The sequence below is a fragment of the Blennius ocellaris genome, assembly GCF_963422515.1.
Source record: "Blennius ocellaris genome assembly, chromosome: 4".
Classification (NCBI taxonomy): Eukaryota; Metazoa; Chordata; class Actinopteri; order Blenniiformes; family Blenniidae; genus Blennius; species Blennius ocellaris.
The window spans coordinates 2,305,626-2,324,043 of record NC_137653.1 but is presented as its reverse complement, the minus strand read 5'-3'; the positions used below and the strand labels follow the sequence as shown (position 1 = coordinate 2,324,043).

General features: G+C 42.4%; 1 protein-coding gene across 1 annotated transcript; it reads left to right on the top strand.

Moving 5' to 3' along the window:
* Positions 1 to 3,399: 3,399 nt before the first annotated feature.
* On the top strand, positions 3,400 to 13,668 carry slc6a1b (solute carrier family 6 member 1b; the record flags this gene model as incomplete). The annotated part of the gene is made up of 14 exons (XM_080494387.1): positions 3,400 to 3,646; positions 3,943 to 4,074; positions 4,275 to 4,375; positions 4,959 to 5,068; positions 5,536 to 5,668; positions 6,462 to 6,596; positions 7,164 to 7,267; positions 7,787 to 7,911; positions 8,324 to 8,436; positions 8,883 to 9,014; positions 10,400 to 10,502; positions 10,702 to 10,802; positions 11,471 to 11,638; positions 13,555 to 13,668. 14 exons carry the CDS (start codon positions 3,400 to 3,402, stop codon positions 13,666 to 13,668), a joined length of 1,818 nt encoding a protein of 605 aa, XP_080350513.1.
* Between the last annotated feature and the right edge of the window lie 4,750 nt (positions 13,669 to 18,418).

The following is an 18,418-nucleotide window of genomic DNA, read 5'->3' as shown; positions in this document are numbered from 1 at the left end:
CCACCACCTCCTTCTGTAATTACAAGCTCCAGTGCGCACAGGCTCACCATCAGGTGGGGCCAGGGCCACAAGCGCATCACCACCAGCGCTCATCGCCGCCACCCCTCGTGTGAGCGCCGCGGGCCAACGGGAGGCTTTTTTCTTTTTTTTTTTTTTCTTTTTGCACATCAGAGGTGCGGCAGCCCGCAGGCCAATCAGCCAGTCGGGATTAGAAATGCTAAAATTTTGTTTCATATCATTAGAAAGGGTTGCTCACCCCTCATTGGCTCACCATCTGGGCATTCTTTCTCTCTCCTCTCTGTGGCGCGCGGCTTCTCGGCGCTGTGCGCACACTGCGCAGCCTGCAGCATGGCGAATAGAGACAAAACAGAAGAAGCAGAGATGGTGGTGGTGGTGGAAGATTTTTGGCAGATGAGCACAGTGGGGGAAATGTAAGGGAGGCGCAGAATCCTCACACCCCCCCTGAGAAAATCACATTACAAATGCAGAATCTGTTGCTTGTATTGCACATTATGTCATCTGACATCACAACAAATCTGTTTTGGCATCAGAGATTTACACCGCCACCTTAAAGAAACCAGAAATGGAGGAGCTGTTAAATATTAACCAACACACTTCTCCGCCATTACACTTCTGTCATCCCCAAAGGCGGATTCTTTCTTCTTTTTTTTTCTTTTTTTTTTTTTAAATTAACATTGGTTTAATTCTCATTCACTTCCACGACTCTGACTTCAACTCTTGAACCACGAGAGAGTCTAATCTCCCAGAGAGACCCTCGTATTTTATCTCGATGCGGGAGTTAAAGTCTGCATTAAGACTGTTCATTTGGGATGTTCCACAAGGGTATTTCATTTTGGAAGACAGCGGGCTAAGAAGATTATAAGCCCAGTTTTCAATTTATCTCACACACCCTGACTCTTTTCATTGGCTGGGACCCCCTTATCATGTTTTGCCAGCAGCGAGAGCAGCCATTGGCATCTTCCTCTGGATCCCCTTCTTTGGAGTGGCTGCATTTGATGCAACATTACGCCACTTATTTCCTTGCAAAGTGTGGCCTTCCTTTTTTCTTTTTTCTTTTTTTTTTCCAATTCCTTTCCCCCATTATTCATGCACAGCTTCAATAAACAGACCCACCGCCATTCAAAAGTTGCCACTTGTGTAAAGTTTATGTGACATTAATGGCAACTTCATGGACTCTAGTTAACTTTAGAGACAACTTGAGGGGGATGGGTTGTCGTGAAAAATGTTAAGTAACCTCTAGGAGTCTGTGTTGTGCATCAAGTGACCCTTGAGTGAGTCAGAGAGAGAGAGAGAGAGCGAGAGCGAGAGAGAGAGAAGTTGCTGATGTGAAAAAAATAGAAGAAGAAGAAAAAAAAAAAAAAAAAAGCTCCAGGAGTAAGGATATAAAACCTTGAGACAAGAGGATGCTCCTCTCTCAAACCCGCTGCCATCTCAGTGGTGGAAATGCTGGAGTTGGGGAGGGTCGACTTTGAGGTGACATTGACGCTATGTAGATGAGAGTGAGGATCCTGCGCTCCGCTCCATGTTACGTCCCTGCGCGCTTCAAGTCAGACGGCGGCAGCTCCTTTCGCCGTCTTCTCTCCCCTCCTCTCTTTCAGCACCACTCCTTTAAGGACAGCACCTCGCTTCTCAAAGACGCATTTGTCCACCGACCTCCCCTCCTCAGGATCATATGTTTGCTCGTTGGCGTTTGGATGCAAAGTTTTGATCTCAGTTTTGCGCAGCGCAAGTGCGAGGAATAACTTTTACAGAAAAAAAAACTATATATTTTTTTTCTCTCCCCCCCCCCCCCCCCCTTCCTGTTGGAGATCCAATCAGGCAAAGTGCGGATTTCATTGTGAGTATATTGGCTTTTGTGCAGTTTGCATGTTGCACGAAGTAAAGGCGGATGTTCGTGGACCATTGAGGAATTTGTCGTGCAGATGCGCAGAAATTGGCATTGCGCGTTGATGCGCGACGACACTTTTCTATAACGGTGCAGTTCATTTTTCAGGCACGTGAAATGCAAATTAGTCACCTGTGTACTAAAAAAAAAAAATGGCTCATTATCGTGCAGCGTATACCAAAATTGTCTTGAGGATTTCGGTGCGCATAATGCCAAAATATTACATTCATGCAGACTATTAGCGATATTTTATGGATATAAATTGCATCCCCACGAAATGATGATTAGTTTGGAATAAATCTGAACACAAACCTGCTACCTCTTAGCGCTCCTCACCATTACGCACCAGGTAGATTTGGAGTTCCGAATGCGCGCGCCGTGCGTATTTTGCTCACTCTAAAGGGTAATTATGTGCACAATAAACCATATATTTTATGAAAAATGCATCGATAACGCTGGTTATCTGAATTAAAAGAAAATCTACATATAAAGCGTATTGAAGGGGGGGGGGGCTTTCTCATCCTGTATTTCGAACCGAAATAAAAACAAACTCAAAGAAAAAAGATCTTGACATTTTGCGTTGATCTTGCAGGTCCGTTGAGTTATTGGCCTCTCCAGGTGATTCATTAGACATGAAGATCGCGTCTGACTCCTTAATGTGTTTAATTGCCCTTCTCTTGTACCGGAGCAGTGGGAAGTGGGCCATTGAATTTAGAGCATAATGAATCAAGGACAAGAGCAGGCTCTAAATTTCTGGTAACATGGATTCACTCCGGGCTATTAAAAGTGATTCTTATTGCATGAGAAGTCTTTATTTGATCCCGTGGGGTTCACGGATCGTGGGACATTCATTTTCTCTTCACCCCTAAAAAGAATCTTCATACAATTACGACTGCTCGATGATGTTTTTTTTTTTGTACAATTTCTTTGAAAATAACATGGCTTCTATCATTTTCTTTTTATTAAATTCTTACAAGCCAAATTGATTTATAACCAAATCAATAATTTTTTTTCATTATTTTTTACGGGAACTCCACTAATGATCTTTTTTTATTGGAGAGACAGTAATTTTCCTATTAGAATGTGTTGCAATGTTAATTATGGCTGAAATGCAGACACACACACACACATACACACACACACACACACACACACACACACACACACACACACACACACACACACACACACACACACACACACACACACACACACACAAAACCTATAATGTGAAATGATTAAGTGGCATTCCAAGTTTTGTTCTTTTTTAAATCTGAAATTTGACTCAATGTGTAATTGTGGTTTCAGGAACTCGGGGCTGCTGCTGATGTGTCTCTACTCCTGCTCCTAATTGCTCACACGATCCGATCTTTCGTCCTTCCTCCGCTGTTCTCTGGGAATTGGGAGTACTGGACGGATACGCTACTGTCTGTGTGGACCGGTGCTGAACCCCCCCTCCTCTCCAGGAGGACTATCCGACACACACCGTGACCATGGCTACCAACGGGACCAAAGCCTCGGACGGGCACGTCTTAACGGAGACGGTCAATGACGCGCCCACCACCACGCCAAACGACAAACCCAAAACCTTGGTGGTGAAAGTGCAAAAGACGAAAAAGGACATACCCGAGAGAGAAACGTGGGGTGGAAGATTTGACTTTCTTCTTTCATGTGTCGGATACGCAATCGGACTCGGAAATGTCTGGCGATTTCCTTACCTATGTGGAAAAAACGGCGGAGGTAAACAGGAATTTTTGGCTATTCTCAGTGTATCCACAGACCAGACGGAGTGCAAAGATGTCGACATCAAAACCTGACAGCTTGCTCCTGGAGGTTTTTGATTTCAAAAGCATATGTTAAGGCTATTCCCCCGCGAGAGCCGCGCGTAATTGCGCACAAGCCCGGTGCCATAATCTGGCTTGCAATCTGACATCAAATGTTTCTTTTACCCCAGAACGTAATGGATTATGATAAATATCAATAAATTATGGTTTCATCGTCATTCACACACGTTTTACTTTTCACCTCTCATTCAGGGGCCTTCTTGATTCCATACTTTTTGACCCTCATATTTGCTGGTATGCCCTTGTTCTTTCTGGAGACGGCTCTGGGTCAGTATACTTCCATTGGAGGTCTTGGGGTGTGGAAGCTGGCCCCAATGTTCAAAGGTAAAAAAATATATATACTTTTGTGTTATTTCAAAGCTGTGAAATTTGTTTCCTGCTTTATCTTTGGCAAATATGGACCTTCCCCTGATTATGTATCAAGGTGTCATAAACAATCAAACCTATGTAATACCTCATTTATTTTACTTATTCAATGGTCTAGAAGAATTTAATGTTATACCTGCATTCTCCGATTGTTTCAGGTGTGGGTCTGGCTGCTGCAGTTCTGTCCTTTTGGCTCAATATCTATTACATTGTTATTATTTCCTGGGCTATTTACTATCTGTACAACTCCTTCACTGCAGTGAGTATCTGATTTTTAAAACCAATGCCTTTCCCTGAAAATGTATATTTCTGCCGATTTACGCTTCTAGATTCCTTTCAGATATTATTTGTAAGATGCAGTTGTTGTTTTTTTTTCTATTTATTGTTTCTTCTTGTTATTTTTACTTGGCAATCCATTTAGTCAGGTGACAGGGTTCTTACGCCAGCTTTACCTAAATAAGGCTACACAGCCCTTAACAGAGTATGACATTTATTACTTCCTTTCCCACACAATTAGCTCCTTACACAAGGTATTGATAAATGCATTTGGCGATGAGGCATTCACTCCTCTGAGAAAAGCATGAAATCTCAATGTCCCGAACGAGCATCACGGTCTTGGCTGCTCGACAGCCAGAGATAATGGGACCCAGCGGTGGGAGAGTGGTCCAAGTAAAAAGAGCTGTGTGTGTGTGTGTGTGTGTGTGTGTGTGTGTGTGTGTGTGTGTGTGTGTGTGTGTGTGTGTGTGTGTGTGTGTGTGTGTGTGTGTGTGTGTGTGTGTGTGTGTGTGTGTGTGTGTGTGTGTGTGTGCGTGCCTGCGTGTGTGCGTGCGTTTAATTTCCAGGACCTGCCATGGCAGACTTGTGGCAATCCCTGGAACACTGACCGCTGCTTCACCAACTACAGCATTGCTGACTCCAGAAACTACACCAGCGCAGTGGTGGAGTTCTGGGAGTAAGCAGGACATTTGAATCTTTTCAGATCATGAGAATATTGCCATGCCACCCCCACCCCCCCCCCCCCCCCACACACACACACACACACACACACTATTGTGCACAAACATGGAGTTATTGTGTGGCAAGGTGGTTTTGCATGTGAAGATCCCATGGCTGCCAAATGTATCAGTAGCTATCTACCATAGAAGAGTATGTGCACATGGTAAAAGGTCTAATATTATCCCACAAGAAAAAGAAAAAAACTTGATGGCTGGACTCACATACCATGTAGACATGCCGGCATACAAGCATGACTTCACTTGACTATGATGCTTTAGGGGATAGGAAAATAAAGCCATTTACCGTCTCTTAGTCATTATCCAGACATGTGTAACACACAGTCATGCATGCTCCATGCACAAAAATCCAGAATGACCTTGTGGCTTTGCAATGAGACCACTGTGCTCCCTTGCTCCCTTGCAGACGTAACATGCACCAAATGACCGATGGTCTGGAGAAACCCGGGGAGATCAGGGTCCCACTGGCCATCACACTCGCCATTGCATGGGTGCTAGTCTATTTCTGTATCTGGAAGGGCGTCAGCTGGACAGGCAAAGTAAGTAGTGGAAGACGACGAGGACAGAGACAAACATGAAGCACATGAACAACTGGTAACATGAAGTAATTTTTAACTTCACATATAATGCTGTTTTCCCCTCATAAAGGCCTGTGATGTAGGATAAGGATTAAAAGTAGGTCAGGGTTACACTTTTTATACTTCACTTTCACAAAATACAATAATTTTATATCACCGATTGAAATAAAGGAGTTGCACGCACAACATTGTCCTCTACATTTGAATTGAAAGCATCCAGAGCTACTTGAGCAGTAAATGTTAAATTTCACCAAACCTTATTTTCCCCATTGAGCTACCAACTGAAAACAGTAATACGTTACTTCTCATATTAGTGCCAGTGGCAAAAACTCTGTTTGCTCTGCAGAGAAGTGGAAGACTTAGAACACGTCACTGCAGAGAGCCTCGATGACAAAACCTCTGCTGGTGTGCTTCCATTTCGGTTGAGTCGATCGTGAATGACTTAATAATTAGGATGATGGTAGGACAGGGGAAAATTAGTTCAGATAAGGAGGAAAATGGTGCACTGGCAGTGTACTGAACCAAGTCATTCTGGGGTCATATTGCCTCTGGGGAATGGCTGACGAGGGCTCTGCTGTGGGGACGGTGCCACATTAACACAGAATGTTATTGCCTCGAGGATCCTTATCAGCTTTTGAAATCCGTTTATTGCCTTTTAGAACAAATAGTCCAAATGCAATCTTTGTCACTTGTTAGTTATTTGTGGCCGAGATCATTTTTTTTATTGCTTAACGGTGAATTTGTGCCCCACTAGGTGGTGTACTTCTCGGCCACGTATCCCTACTTCATGCTGTTCATCCTGTTTTGCCGTGGTCTCTCTCTACCTGGCGCCATGGATGGAATCCTCTTCTACATCACACCAGACTTTGAGAAACTCAAGCAGTCCGAGGTACGTGCTCTACTTTGGCTTCCTGTTGGGGACGTGAGTTCGACGTCACTCAGGCCGTTCATTAGAAACGGATGTGTCACGGCAGAGCCTCCACACTGCCCCGGCATCCCAAATGCTCCAGGAGGACGCTGTAACAAGTCATTAAGACTTGTGCCTGTTAAATCTTTTCCAAATAAACCCCCGTCAGCACACGGCATTGATATTAACATCCACAGACAGTGCCAGTAACAATCGGCGTTCATTACTCTTGAGAACAAATAGTAGAACGGATGTCATTTGGCTCATGGACACAAAACTTCACGTTTGCTCTGGCTCCCACCTATTGTGCAAAGTGGAGACGTATTGATCCTGAGACAATGTTCAGTGGGACGATGAGGCGTCGGTCAGATGGGACAAGATCAAGCAGAAATAGCTTTTAGATAGATTTCTCATCATACAGTCCTCGGTGCAGCCTTAGATAACAAAAGAGCTCATGTATGCAGTAGAGTAACATGTATTCTGGTGTTTCTGCTTAAGAATGTGTCTTTGGGTTTGTTTTTTGTTTTTTTTTCTTCCAATGTCTGTCAGGTGTGGCTCGATGCTGCCACTCAGATTTTCTTCTCCTACGGGCTGGGATTAGGCTCTCTGATTGCTCTCGGCAGCTACAATCCCTTCCACAACAACGTGTACAGGTGGGTGCTTCACAGGTTCTCCGCATAAGAAACTGCTACTTGAGGTGAAATTTAAAAAAACAATTATAATTTTAAATGCACTGAACTGGTGAGGAAGACTCTCACTGAGATCATATTTGCAGTTAGTTTCATCCGAGTGTGTCTGCATTGTCTGTTTCGGTCTATCTGGGCACACGGTCGTATTGCCTGCTTCATTATCTCGGCTCTACGGTGCGTTTTTGGTGTGTGCATTAGCTTTCGCGTCCTTGTGGGGTTAAAACTGGACAGCAGCACAATTATGTGACTCTGTGATCGTCGCTGTTGGGGAAAGTACCGGGGCTCGCTGCCATTTTGGAAGAGCAGATCGATACGGACGTTTTCGAGCCTCTGTGCTGCCGCAGGATGCAAAATGGCTTTCCACCTTTTTCCCGTTCCCTTCCCCCACTCGCCCCCGACAATTCGCGACAGCGTGTGACGGGTTGATAAGGAATTGATATAAGCGTGACAATGGCTGCCTTGTGCTTTGTCTCTCCCCTACAGAGATTCTATCATTGTCTGCTGCATCAACTCCTTCACCAGTATGTTCGCCGGCTTTGTCATCTTCTCCATCGTGGGATTCATGGCCAACATAACAAAAAGACCCATCGCTGATGTGGCAGCGTCAGGTAATTGCAATCAATTTTTCAAAGTCGATAGTGACAAAAGGCACAAGCAAGTAACACTTCAACCACAGCTACTGCAAAAAAAAAACAAAAAGCTTAAGTATGGGATTATTTCAATCAGATAATATATGTAAATTCACATTATGGGGATTTATTCGAAGGGTAAATTGCTATGTCATTCTGTAAAACGGTCCTAAATACTCAAAGTCTGACATTGAAAGCACTTTTTCTCCCAATGACACTTTGGATTTAGACTCTACTGTCCTCAGTTTTACAGTTTCTGTCATCGAAGCAGAAAATGATTGAGAAGATGTTTTAGAATCCCATTTACTGTTGTTCGAGATAATTAAGCGATTGTGCTCCATTGCCCTCTTCTCGATTAAAAAATAACAGCTGTAATATTGACATTCTTCAGGACCTGGCTTGGCTTTTCTGGCGTATCCTGAGGCCGTCACCCAGCTGCCCATCTCTCCACTCTGGGCTATTCTCTTTTTCTCCATGTTGCTGATGTTGGGAATCGACAGCCAGGTAAAGACTATCCAATAAATATTCTGACGAAAACAAAGAAACTGAGCCTGTTTGTACCTGTGGAGACTCTTCTGTCATTTGCTGTGCAGTTTGTTTATATGGCATTAACTGCTTGTGTTCAACATGCGGTCAGTAGGTTGATATAAACAGGCAAAATTAATTCTGATGATGGTTAATAATTTCATTGGTGTTGGTTTTGTGTGTTAAACCTTTAAAATGGCTTAAATATCTTTCTCGTCCTATTTAATTTTGCATAATATCATTATATTTTCACATAGCAGGTGCGTTTTTGTTTGCAGCCTCATTTTTTTCTAGGAGTAAAAACAACAAAATTCCCCAAGGCTACGTTCTTTCTGATCGTAAACTTCGATAACGCGTCAAAAGTGGATCGCAACTCATCTTTCTCTCACATCCTGAAGCCGTGGCGACGCTTTCTACTGTGACAGCGGTGCACGGTGGAAGGCTTCATCACCGCCCTGGTGGATGAATTCCCTCACGTCCTCCGAAAGCGCCGAGAGATCTTCATCGCAGGCGTCTGCCTGGTTTCTTACATCATCGGCCTGTCCAACATCACACAGGTAAAACGATGAGGCACCTTCAGGTGGTTGTTTTTGCCATTTTGATTCAGGCTCCCCCCCCCCCCTCAGCCTTGCTCTCAGTAGCTGACCTACGGACCTGTAAGAGTGTCATCAACCTGTTAAAGTGGCCTTTGTGTGAAATACAGCGTGTAAAGGTCACGGGGCCAAAATCCTGAGACCGCTGAACCAGTTCAGGTCATTTAGCATCAAATTTTACTCAGCAAACCTGGTTGTGGAGCTTAAAGAGATTACAGGATCACCAACTGATTAGTTTTGAGTTTGTCCACCGGTTCAATGCCGAACACTGTCTAAATATCGACTCTTGGATATTTAAAAACACAATATGGGTGATAATTATATAATAATGCTCAGGTAGAGCAGCTATCTTTACCTTATCTTAGCTATCTTTTAATTTCTGGACTTCCTGTTCCAAGTCGTAAGGTGTCTTAGCTGAACTCGCCTGACGAAAGGAAAATCTGTTGATCTAACACAAGACAAGCGCCGAGAGGAAGACAAGGACACACGCAAGTTTATATCTAAATGCAATTTGAAGACACAGTTGGAACTGAAACGTGTGACTTTGGACTGTACCTGGAAAAAAGACACTAAAAACAGTCACATCGAAAAAAAATCTGAAAACAAATTCAATCCGATTTGATTCAATTCAATTCCTATAGTGCCAAATACAACACAGTATTTCAAGGCACTTTCACAGAGAAAATAAACGACAATTCCACTTGACAAGCTGAGGGGACAGTGGAAGAAGGAAGAAAACCTGCAGAACCAGACTCAGAAGTATCGGAAAAGATAATACAGACTGTGAGGAAGGATTCAAATCCTGGTTCAGGTCGGTGGGAGACAGTCTCTTCAGACTGCGTCACATGAGAAACATCAAAGGAGCCTTAAAACCAAAACGCGACTCCGCCTTCTTCTTCACATTTTATTTTTGCGTAACTTGAGCAACCAGTGAATCTTGGAATTTGCGAATGAGAGTCGTTTTCCTCTGGGCCTCCGTGTTCTCCCTTTCACGCCACGGATTCGACCCCGTTAGAATAAGACGGCCTTTTCCTCTCCGCTCGGAGCGCCACAAAGTACATCCAACTTCATTGAGCACAAGCGGCAACTCATTCCCCGGATGACCTCGCCGGCGCAAAACAACTAGACACGAGCTTTTCGTACATGTCTGCTCCGAAGAAAAAAAAACCTACACGACGAAGTCGGACCGGCCACAGTGGCTGGTGCTCTCGCTCGCCCGAGTCCTTCCAGCTGACCTGTCCTGCACTGTCCTGCGCGTGAAAATAATTGCTTCGTCAATGTTCCGTCCTTTGCCCTTCTACCCGTCTCATCACGTCCTCCTCTCTCGTCTCCTTCCCTTTCCTCCGCAGGGTGGACTCTATGTGTTCAAGCTCTTTGACTACTACTCCGCTAGCGGGATGTCCCTGCTCTTCCTGGTCTTCTTTGAGTGCATTTCCATTTCGTGGTTCTACGGTGAGCAACGTCCACGTCTCGGGGGAGGGAGGTTCTTCCAAGTTTTAGGTTCAACGTCGAGTTTCGGCGACAACGGGAGGCGAAGGCAACGAGCTTTGATTGAAATCAGCGCAGTGCACGCGTGATTTGATGCAGAACAAGAATTCATGACTGAATCTAAAATCGCACACATGGCTAATTCATCTTTTCTTGCTTTCAGGTGCCGACAAATTCTACGACAACATTGAGGAGATGGTGGGACACAGGCCCTGTCTGTGGTGGAAGGCCTGCTGGGTTGTTTTCACCCCGCTCATCGTGGCTGTAAGTAGTCTTTTCTGTGGCGGGCTTGTGAGTTTGAAGCAACAAAAATCTCCCAAGATACAACATGAGGGCATTTCTAGAGGTTTATGAGGTTCTAGGTGAAGGAACCACTTATTATTCGTTGTTGCACAGCGGGAAATAAAATCTCAGCTTTTTCTTATCGTCACTTAAATCTTATTGATTTGAAAGTGGTAGAAAGGTGATCCTTCCATCGTAATGTCGTAGGTTTGATTCCCAATCCTCACTTCCTATATGTCGTATTGTTCTTACAAGAAAACTTACAATTGTGAGTATCCGGATGATGTGTCACCACTGAGCATGACCCTTGACCCCTATCAGCTCCCGAGAATGCCGTATGTGTATAGTGTGATATTAAAGAAAAAAATAAGTACTTGAATTTATGGGGAATCAATGGGGGGGGGGGGGGGGGGGGGGGGGGGGGGGGGGGGGGGGGGGGGGTTATGTGATCCTCCCATGATGTGAAAAACCATTTCTTAAGTCACACTCATCAAATAATTGCCCTATGCTTGAAAACAACATTAAAGACACGGGCGTATTAGTATATTTGTATGTAGATGAACAGAACCGTCATGTCTCCTGATAATATTCATCCTTTTGTGTTCTAACTTGGCCATTAAACCTGGTTTCTTTATTTCTTTGGTGTCCAGGGAGTCTTCCTGTTCAGCGCAGTCCAGATGGTTCCCCTCACCCTGGGCGACTACGTGTTCCCGTCCTGGGGTCAGGGGGTCGGCTGGTGCATGGCCCTCTCCTCCATGATCCTCATCCCCGGCTACATGGGCTACATGTTCCTCACACTCAAAGGCACATACAAAGAGGTAAGAATAATCTTTACTGTATTCATTCAGGGTTCGGAAATACTTTCAAACTTAACTTTTATCCAGTAAACTGGGCAGGATGCTCACATTAACTGGTAAACGAATATCATGCATATGTTTTTTTTCAAAACGTATGCATGGCTGTAGCTGTCTCTCAAAGCTTCACACATCTACTGGATTGAATTTTAATCTGCAGTCTGCTGCAAGGCAGAGCATGTTTAGTGAATTACTTAGTGAGCAAGTATTTGTTCATTTGTTTTTTTAACTCAAGCCAAATTATTATTGCTTACCAAATGGCAGATCAATCTAAAATATGAACGTAATGGATTTTTTTTTTAGGCATGAGGATGGTACGATATAAATGCAAAACAGAAGCCCCGAGGCTCTTCAGAAGAAGATTAATTTTAATCTTCTCGGTAAGCTTGGATGAACATTTGAGGTCACCTCAAATATAGTCCAAATCACATAAACACAGTCACTTAATGTCTTTATCAACTTCATTTACATCTGCTTGGTTTTTTTTTTTTCCAAAGGGCTGAAATACCTGAGACGGCAGTTTGTAATTAAATTTGTACTTTTAGATCCAAAATAAACTTGAGAAAGTGCTGAGCTCAGCCGGTTGTCATTTAGTTCTGCGCCTCACTGTGAGTGGATGGTTTTCCAAGAAGCAAACAAACAAAACAAAACAAAACAAAACAAAAATGCTGGGTAAAACCAAAATAATTTGTCATTAGTGGGAAAATGTTGATAAAAGGATTAGTGAAAACAGAAATTTTAATTAGTTCTTCTACATTTCCTGACGAGCTCTCGGTGTATTCACATGCAGCACAAAGCCACGGCGCATCCTCATTGGCCCGATGATCCTAATCAGTGACTGCTCACACCTTTTTCCGGGGGGGCCACTATTTACATTAACAGCTTTTTGATTCGCAGTCGTCCACAATGCGCCGAATAATAAGCTTACATTGACACAGTCCCCGCTGACAGATTCGGCTTTATAGCCCGAGCTGACGGAATAAATGGGCCGTAATTATAGGCGGTGCAACAGAGGCGATCAGAGGCGATGTGCAGGTGTCAGATCCTGCAGTACCAGCTGATGGCTGATTGTCTAATTGCAGCAATCAGCCGGCTGATTAGTGCTCTGCAACCGGCTCACTTTCACAAACACGCCATAAAAAAACAAAAAAAAACAGAGCTCGTGTCCAACACCAACCACAATCGGGAACATTTGCAGGATTTCATTTCATTCCATTAGCCGTTATTTATTTAAGAGAAACACATTGCGATTAATAATCTCTTTTGCGAGTGTGTCCTGGGAGAGGTACATAAAATACATTTACTGTGTCAGTAATACTAAAATGTTCTTAAAAACAAATACATGAAGCACAATAAAAGTACAGACACTGAGAGCATATGAAAAGTAAAAGAAAAACTTAAAAAAAAACATCAAATAGTTTGAAATAAGTTTGGTAAAACCAGAACTTGGTGACTTTTTTGTTTCCAACCACTGTAAAAGGGCCCTAAACTCGGTCTGTGAAGTATGGAGCAGAACACATGAAGGCTTTTTTTGCCCAATTCCGTACGGACAGTTGGAATTGGGCATGAAAATAAGTCTTCAGACCGCAGACTGTAGTTATTTTGGGGCTTTTGAGTCATATAACTGCAAAAGGTAGGGAGGCAGCAAACCAAGAATTCCCTTATAGATTAAAAACCAAGCCAGTGAATGGATTCAAATAAATTCAGGAAGTTTTGCGGGGAAAGTGTATTTGATGCTACCCAGTCATGTTTACACTCTGACGTGTATCCATCAGGCTCCCAGCTGTGGAGCTGGTGTGTTTTCGTCACAGCTCAAGAGACACGAACTTCCCAGCTGGCGCGCTAACCCAAAGTTTCCCGTCGTTCCTCTGTTCCCGCAGCGTCTGCGGATGATGATCAAGCCTCTGGCGCTGGTGAAGGCTCAGGAAAACGGCCCCGACCAGCAGACGGAGAACCAGAGTCAGAACCCCGCCAACGAGGAAGCCTACATCTAAACTGTCGCTCCGTCTCGACGCCGCGCCGGCGCTCCGCTACAGAAGAAACGTAATCAAGGTTGGGAACGACCACTAGACTTCGACGTCTGCTTTTATTCACCTACCTCCTGGGGACACGTGAAACCAACCTGATTACACAGTTATTTTTTAGAGGTGTTTCTGTTTGTTTATTTGTATAATACAGAGTTATAAAAACTTATGAAGAAAAATAAATCACCCAGCAAAGTTGTTGTGATATTATGAATTTCATTATGCAAAAAAAAAAAAAAAAGTTAGTCTTTATAGAAAAGGAAATGTGACTTAGGAAATTACTGTATATTGAATATATATAATTTAAATTTGGAGGCCCACTTTGATTCAATAGTATTGTGCTTTGACGATATTAATCTACTAAACTCTGATTACTGTACAAAGAAAAATATTGGTAAAATGCATTTTTTTTGCTTTTACACGAAATGAATACATTATGATGAAAGCTGGTGGATAAATTGCAATTTGAAAAAGCTTGTAAATTGAATAATGACCAATTTTAAGGCAAAGGCAATATGGGAATGTGCAACAGGTAAGGCCAAATCTGCTTGTATGTGTGAACTATAATCTCGTCAGACTATCACTCCCTTGCAGAAAGCTGCCCCCCCCCCCCCCCCCCCCCCCCCACCCCCCCGCCTCAAATGTTTACTGCCCACGTCTGGGGATCCGTACGAAAAGCACAAAGCACAGTCTGGAATTTTCCGAAGTGTCAAAACTTCCGTTTGGCATGATTGAAACCTGTGACAACAGCAAAAATAACCTGCATATAGGATACATAGCAAGAGACTGTTATAATTGTTTCTTTGTTTTCTAAAGAACAATAACTTTGTATGTTGTCTGAATCTTTTTTGTAGTCATTTTTAGCTCATTTTCTATGTGTGAGATTGAAAAGGACCAAAATCGAGCTCTAGTTTAAAAAAAAAAAAATATAAAGAAATAAAGAAATCAATGAGGACATCCAACCCGATGAAAATATACAGATTAAATCCTGCAAGCACAATTTGAATCTGTAAACTACCGCCGCTCATAATAAAGGTGTAGCCATTACAGGAATCCCACATTTGCACTGTGCGTACTATATTTCTGCATGAGAGAAATTATTTGGGAAAAAATTACGATTTTATTTACATTTCTTTTTTTTCCTGTGACTGACAACCAGTAAAAAGCAAGCGTGTTGCAATAAGCCAACTCAGATGTATATTTTAAACTGTGAGAGTGAATAAGCTGCAGAGACCGGTGTACTTTGTTGGACACTGAACGACGATAGTTACCACTTTAATGCCTGGAATCGTTTACTTGTATATCTATTTAGTAACCCTCTCCTCAGGAAACAAAGGTGGACGTGACCAAATTCTCTCAGATGCTACCACAATACAGCGAAAGTGACGTATTTAAAACGAAAACAAAAAAAGCACAAACTCATGCAATTTTCCCCATAAATTCAACTGCTACAGCAACAAAACATGAAGACATAAACTAATGTAATGACTTGATATGATGCAAAATGTTACTTGTGCTCAGCCTGCGTTATTTCTTTCCATGCATATCAACTCTTAAGGCGGCTTTGGCTCATTTCAGTACAAAGTCATAGTGTATTTCTATTGGGTAGCAAGTGCGGATTTCCAATATTAGACTCAGAGAGAGAAACTCAGAGATAAAAAAAAAAAAAAAAAAAACATGTGGCAAAAGCACTGTTAAAGCGACAGGACAGAGCCAGACGCTGTATAGGCCAACACCATGAATAACTACCCACTTCCACAGGGTGAATAAAAACCTATCTCTACATATCAAGCTTAGTTTTTTTTTTTTTTTTCTCCTTCTGGGCAATATAAGAACTTTTTGTTACAGACCACAGATATCACTGTATTACCACCAAGAAAGATCAAGAGAATTTGCTTCTGTGGCAGCTACATGCGACAGGGATCAGGTTGAATCAGTCCCATTTTATTCCTCTAAGTTGTGTTTTTTTTTTTTTTCAAAGATATGTGAATAAAATGTGCAATGAGAAAAAAAGGATTCTGTGAATTTTGTATAAAGTTACCATACTGCAGTTTTCTCTCTTGAATGATGTTGTAAACTGGACTGTGTAATACATGTATCTGTGAATGTCCGTACAACCTGAGTTTTTCTTTTGTTTTGTCTAAATGTTGAACAAAAAAAAAAAAAAAAAAGTGATATTATTTGCTGTTTTCTGCAATAATACTATCTCAGAAACTATAGCACATATCTCTCAACTGTAAATGATGACAACGATAACAGAGTAGAGTAATATTAAAGATGATAATAAAGATATTAATAATAATGTCATAGAAATGTCTAGTCAGAGAATATTGTTTTGTATATTTCTAGCTGTTTCATGGGCCTAATGTAAAATATTATATGTAAAAAAATATAATAAATGTCTTTAGATGGTGTTATATGAAAAAGCATGATTGCAATATATGTTATCTGCAAAATAAATAAAGACCTATAGATTATAGTGTCTGCATCCTGTAATCTTTGTCAGTTATCAGTTCAGAGGTCTGCAACCATCAAAAGAAATATTTTTTAATGCTTTTTAACAACTCTTAGCCGTTTCAGCTTCACCAGATTTGTCATTTTTATATATTTTAGCCCATATAATTGTTTCAAAAATGTTAATTGTTTTGGTCATTTTAGCTGTTGTTATCCCATTTGTTAGAGATTTGAGCCATCAGGTGCTGTCTCCATTATTTTTGGTTTCTTGGTGACATGTGATGTATATTCTAGGTGAAAAAACACCTCGAATTATTACAAATGCAACAAACGAAATCACACAAATGTGGAAAAAAAATTCCACTAGATCACTAAAAGTGAGCTTAAGAGTGACGTGTGGCTCGAAAGCTGTTGCAGACCCTTTTTACCAGTGGAACTATGTGTCAATTCAGATTTTTTTTTTTTTTTTTTAGCATGGTAGTAATGTGTAATAGCTGCATCGATCTTTCAAATCCACCTATCAAACACATTTGACTTCAGGGGGCGCATGCAGCCCAATTTGATCTGGAGTGAGCTGGACCGGTGAAATAGAGCCACAATACCCTTTAAATTTAGTACACGTGATGAAAATGTCTATAACTTCTATGTTTTCAGTCATATACATGTTTTATTGTTGAAAATGTCAACGTTTTTTGTGACATTTTTTTCAATTTCCTCAGTGGTTTGGCAGGTCAGATGGGAGCCTCGTGGCCGCTTTTGGCCATCGGGCCTTATTTTTGTGTCAGATCTCTGGGTACGTCCGAAAAGTCCCTCCTATCTCCTTATATACGGACTTACCCTCCAGAGTCTGCCCCTGTGTGTCTCACCTCCCGTTTCCAATCAACCAATGAGCTTCTCCCTCTGTGTGCACCCATCATTGTGTTCCACCTGTGTCCACCCCTTCCCAGTGTATTTAAACCGCTCCCCCTCTCTCGTCTTGTCATTGTGTCGCTCCTCTCGTTGTACTTTGTGTTCCATGGACTTTTCCCGCAATAAACCTGATTTTACGAAACTCTTGTGAGTCTGTGCTTGGGTCCACCTGCAATTCCCTGATAGAACGAGCCGATACTTGAACCAGATCCACTTCAAACCACTGCTTCAATGATCCCTATGACCTGTTCTTGTCCGGCCGGCCTCCCAGTGACCTGTTCCCCTGTGACCTTGTAATAGGGCAGTGGCCATTACATAGGCTACATGTGTTTTGAAAGGAAGACACATACACAAATGACAAGTTGAAAAAATGTGTAGAAGGTGCAGACCTGCGCAAAAGAAAGTAGAAAGTAAGATTGTTCTTTTAAAAATGATTGAAATGTTCTTTGTTAGTTAATTAGTCCAATGGGAAGTCCAAACTTGACCCGCTCTGCATTATTCGGGTGCTCCAATTTATTGTGTAAGAAGGGGATGACTATGCAATCGGCTCCATCACCACAGGAGATGTTTGGCGTAAACTATGCCGATGGTTTCTGACAAAACGAATCCCGCCACGGCGACGTCCTCCCGACTCGTGCTGAGACAGCTGCGCCAGTGCAGGCACAAGAGCTTCGCTGGCTGGAGACCAATCTTCCTCGTCACAATGCACCATCCATCTCTCTCTCTCTCTCTGCTCTGCGGCGTTTGTCGCAGTCCAAACAGCCAGCGGAATCCTCCAGAAATGCTCCGAGTAAAGGAACTGGAAAAATGCGTGAGCGTGTAAGTTTAAAGAGTTTAAGCACGCGAACAATAAAGTGAGAAAACGGTGACTTTTGTGTTTGTCCAAAGTATGTGGGATGTAGACAAAGGTTTTTGGGGGGATTTTTATCTCTAAACACGTAAATACCACAAGGGTGAGCGCTCCATTCGTCTTTCCCTAGTTTCTCTTTCATCGATGGATGTCGCACGCATACAGTGTTTTATTCTTGCGCCGTCACGTCAACTCACGTCGTCGTAGGCCAACGATTCAGCTTGTGTTTTCCTCGTGCAATCTGCACACAGCAGACTTCCTGTTGCGGCCAAAGTTTATTAAACTCATGTAGCTAGTATTCACAGCTCATAGCCGTGAAATGATAAGATTGTTAAAATCACACCGTGTGTAGCAGGTATAACATGTTACAGGTGCTAACATCAGGCAAAACCTTACATATGAGTTTATTTATAAGGGACAATTAAAAAACAACAACTTGTTGGCTAAAGTTCTGGACTGTTTATTGAAACATGAAATAGAATGCAATAATTAAACACAATGTGCATT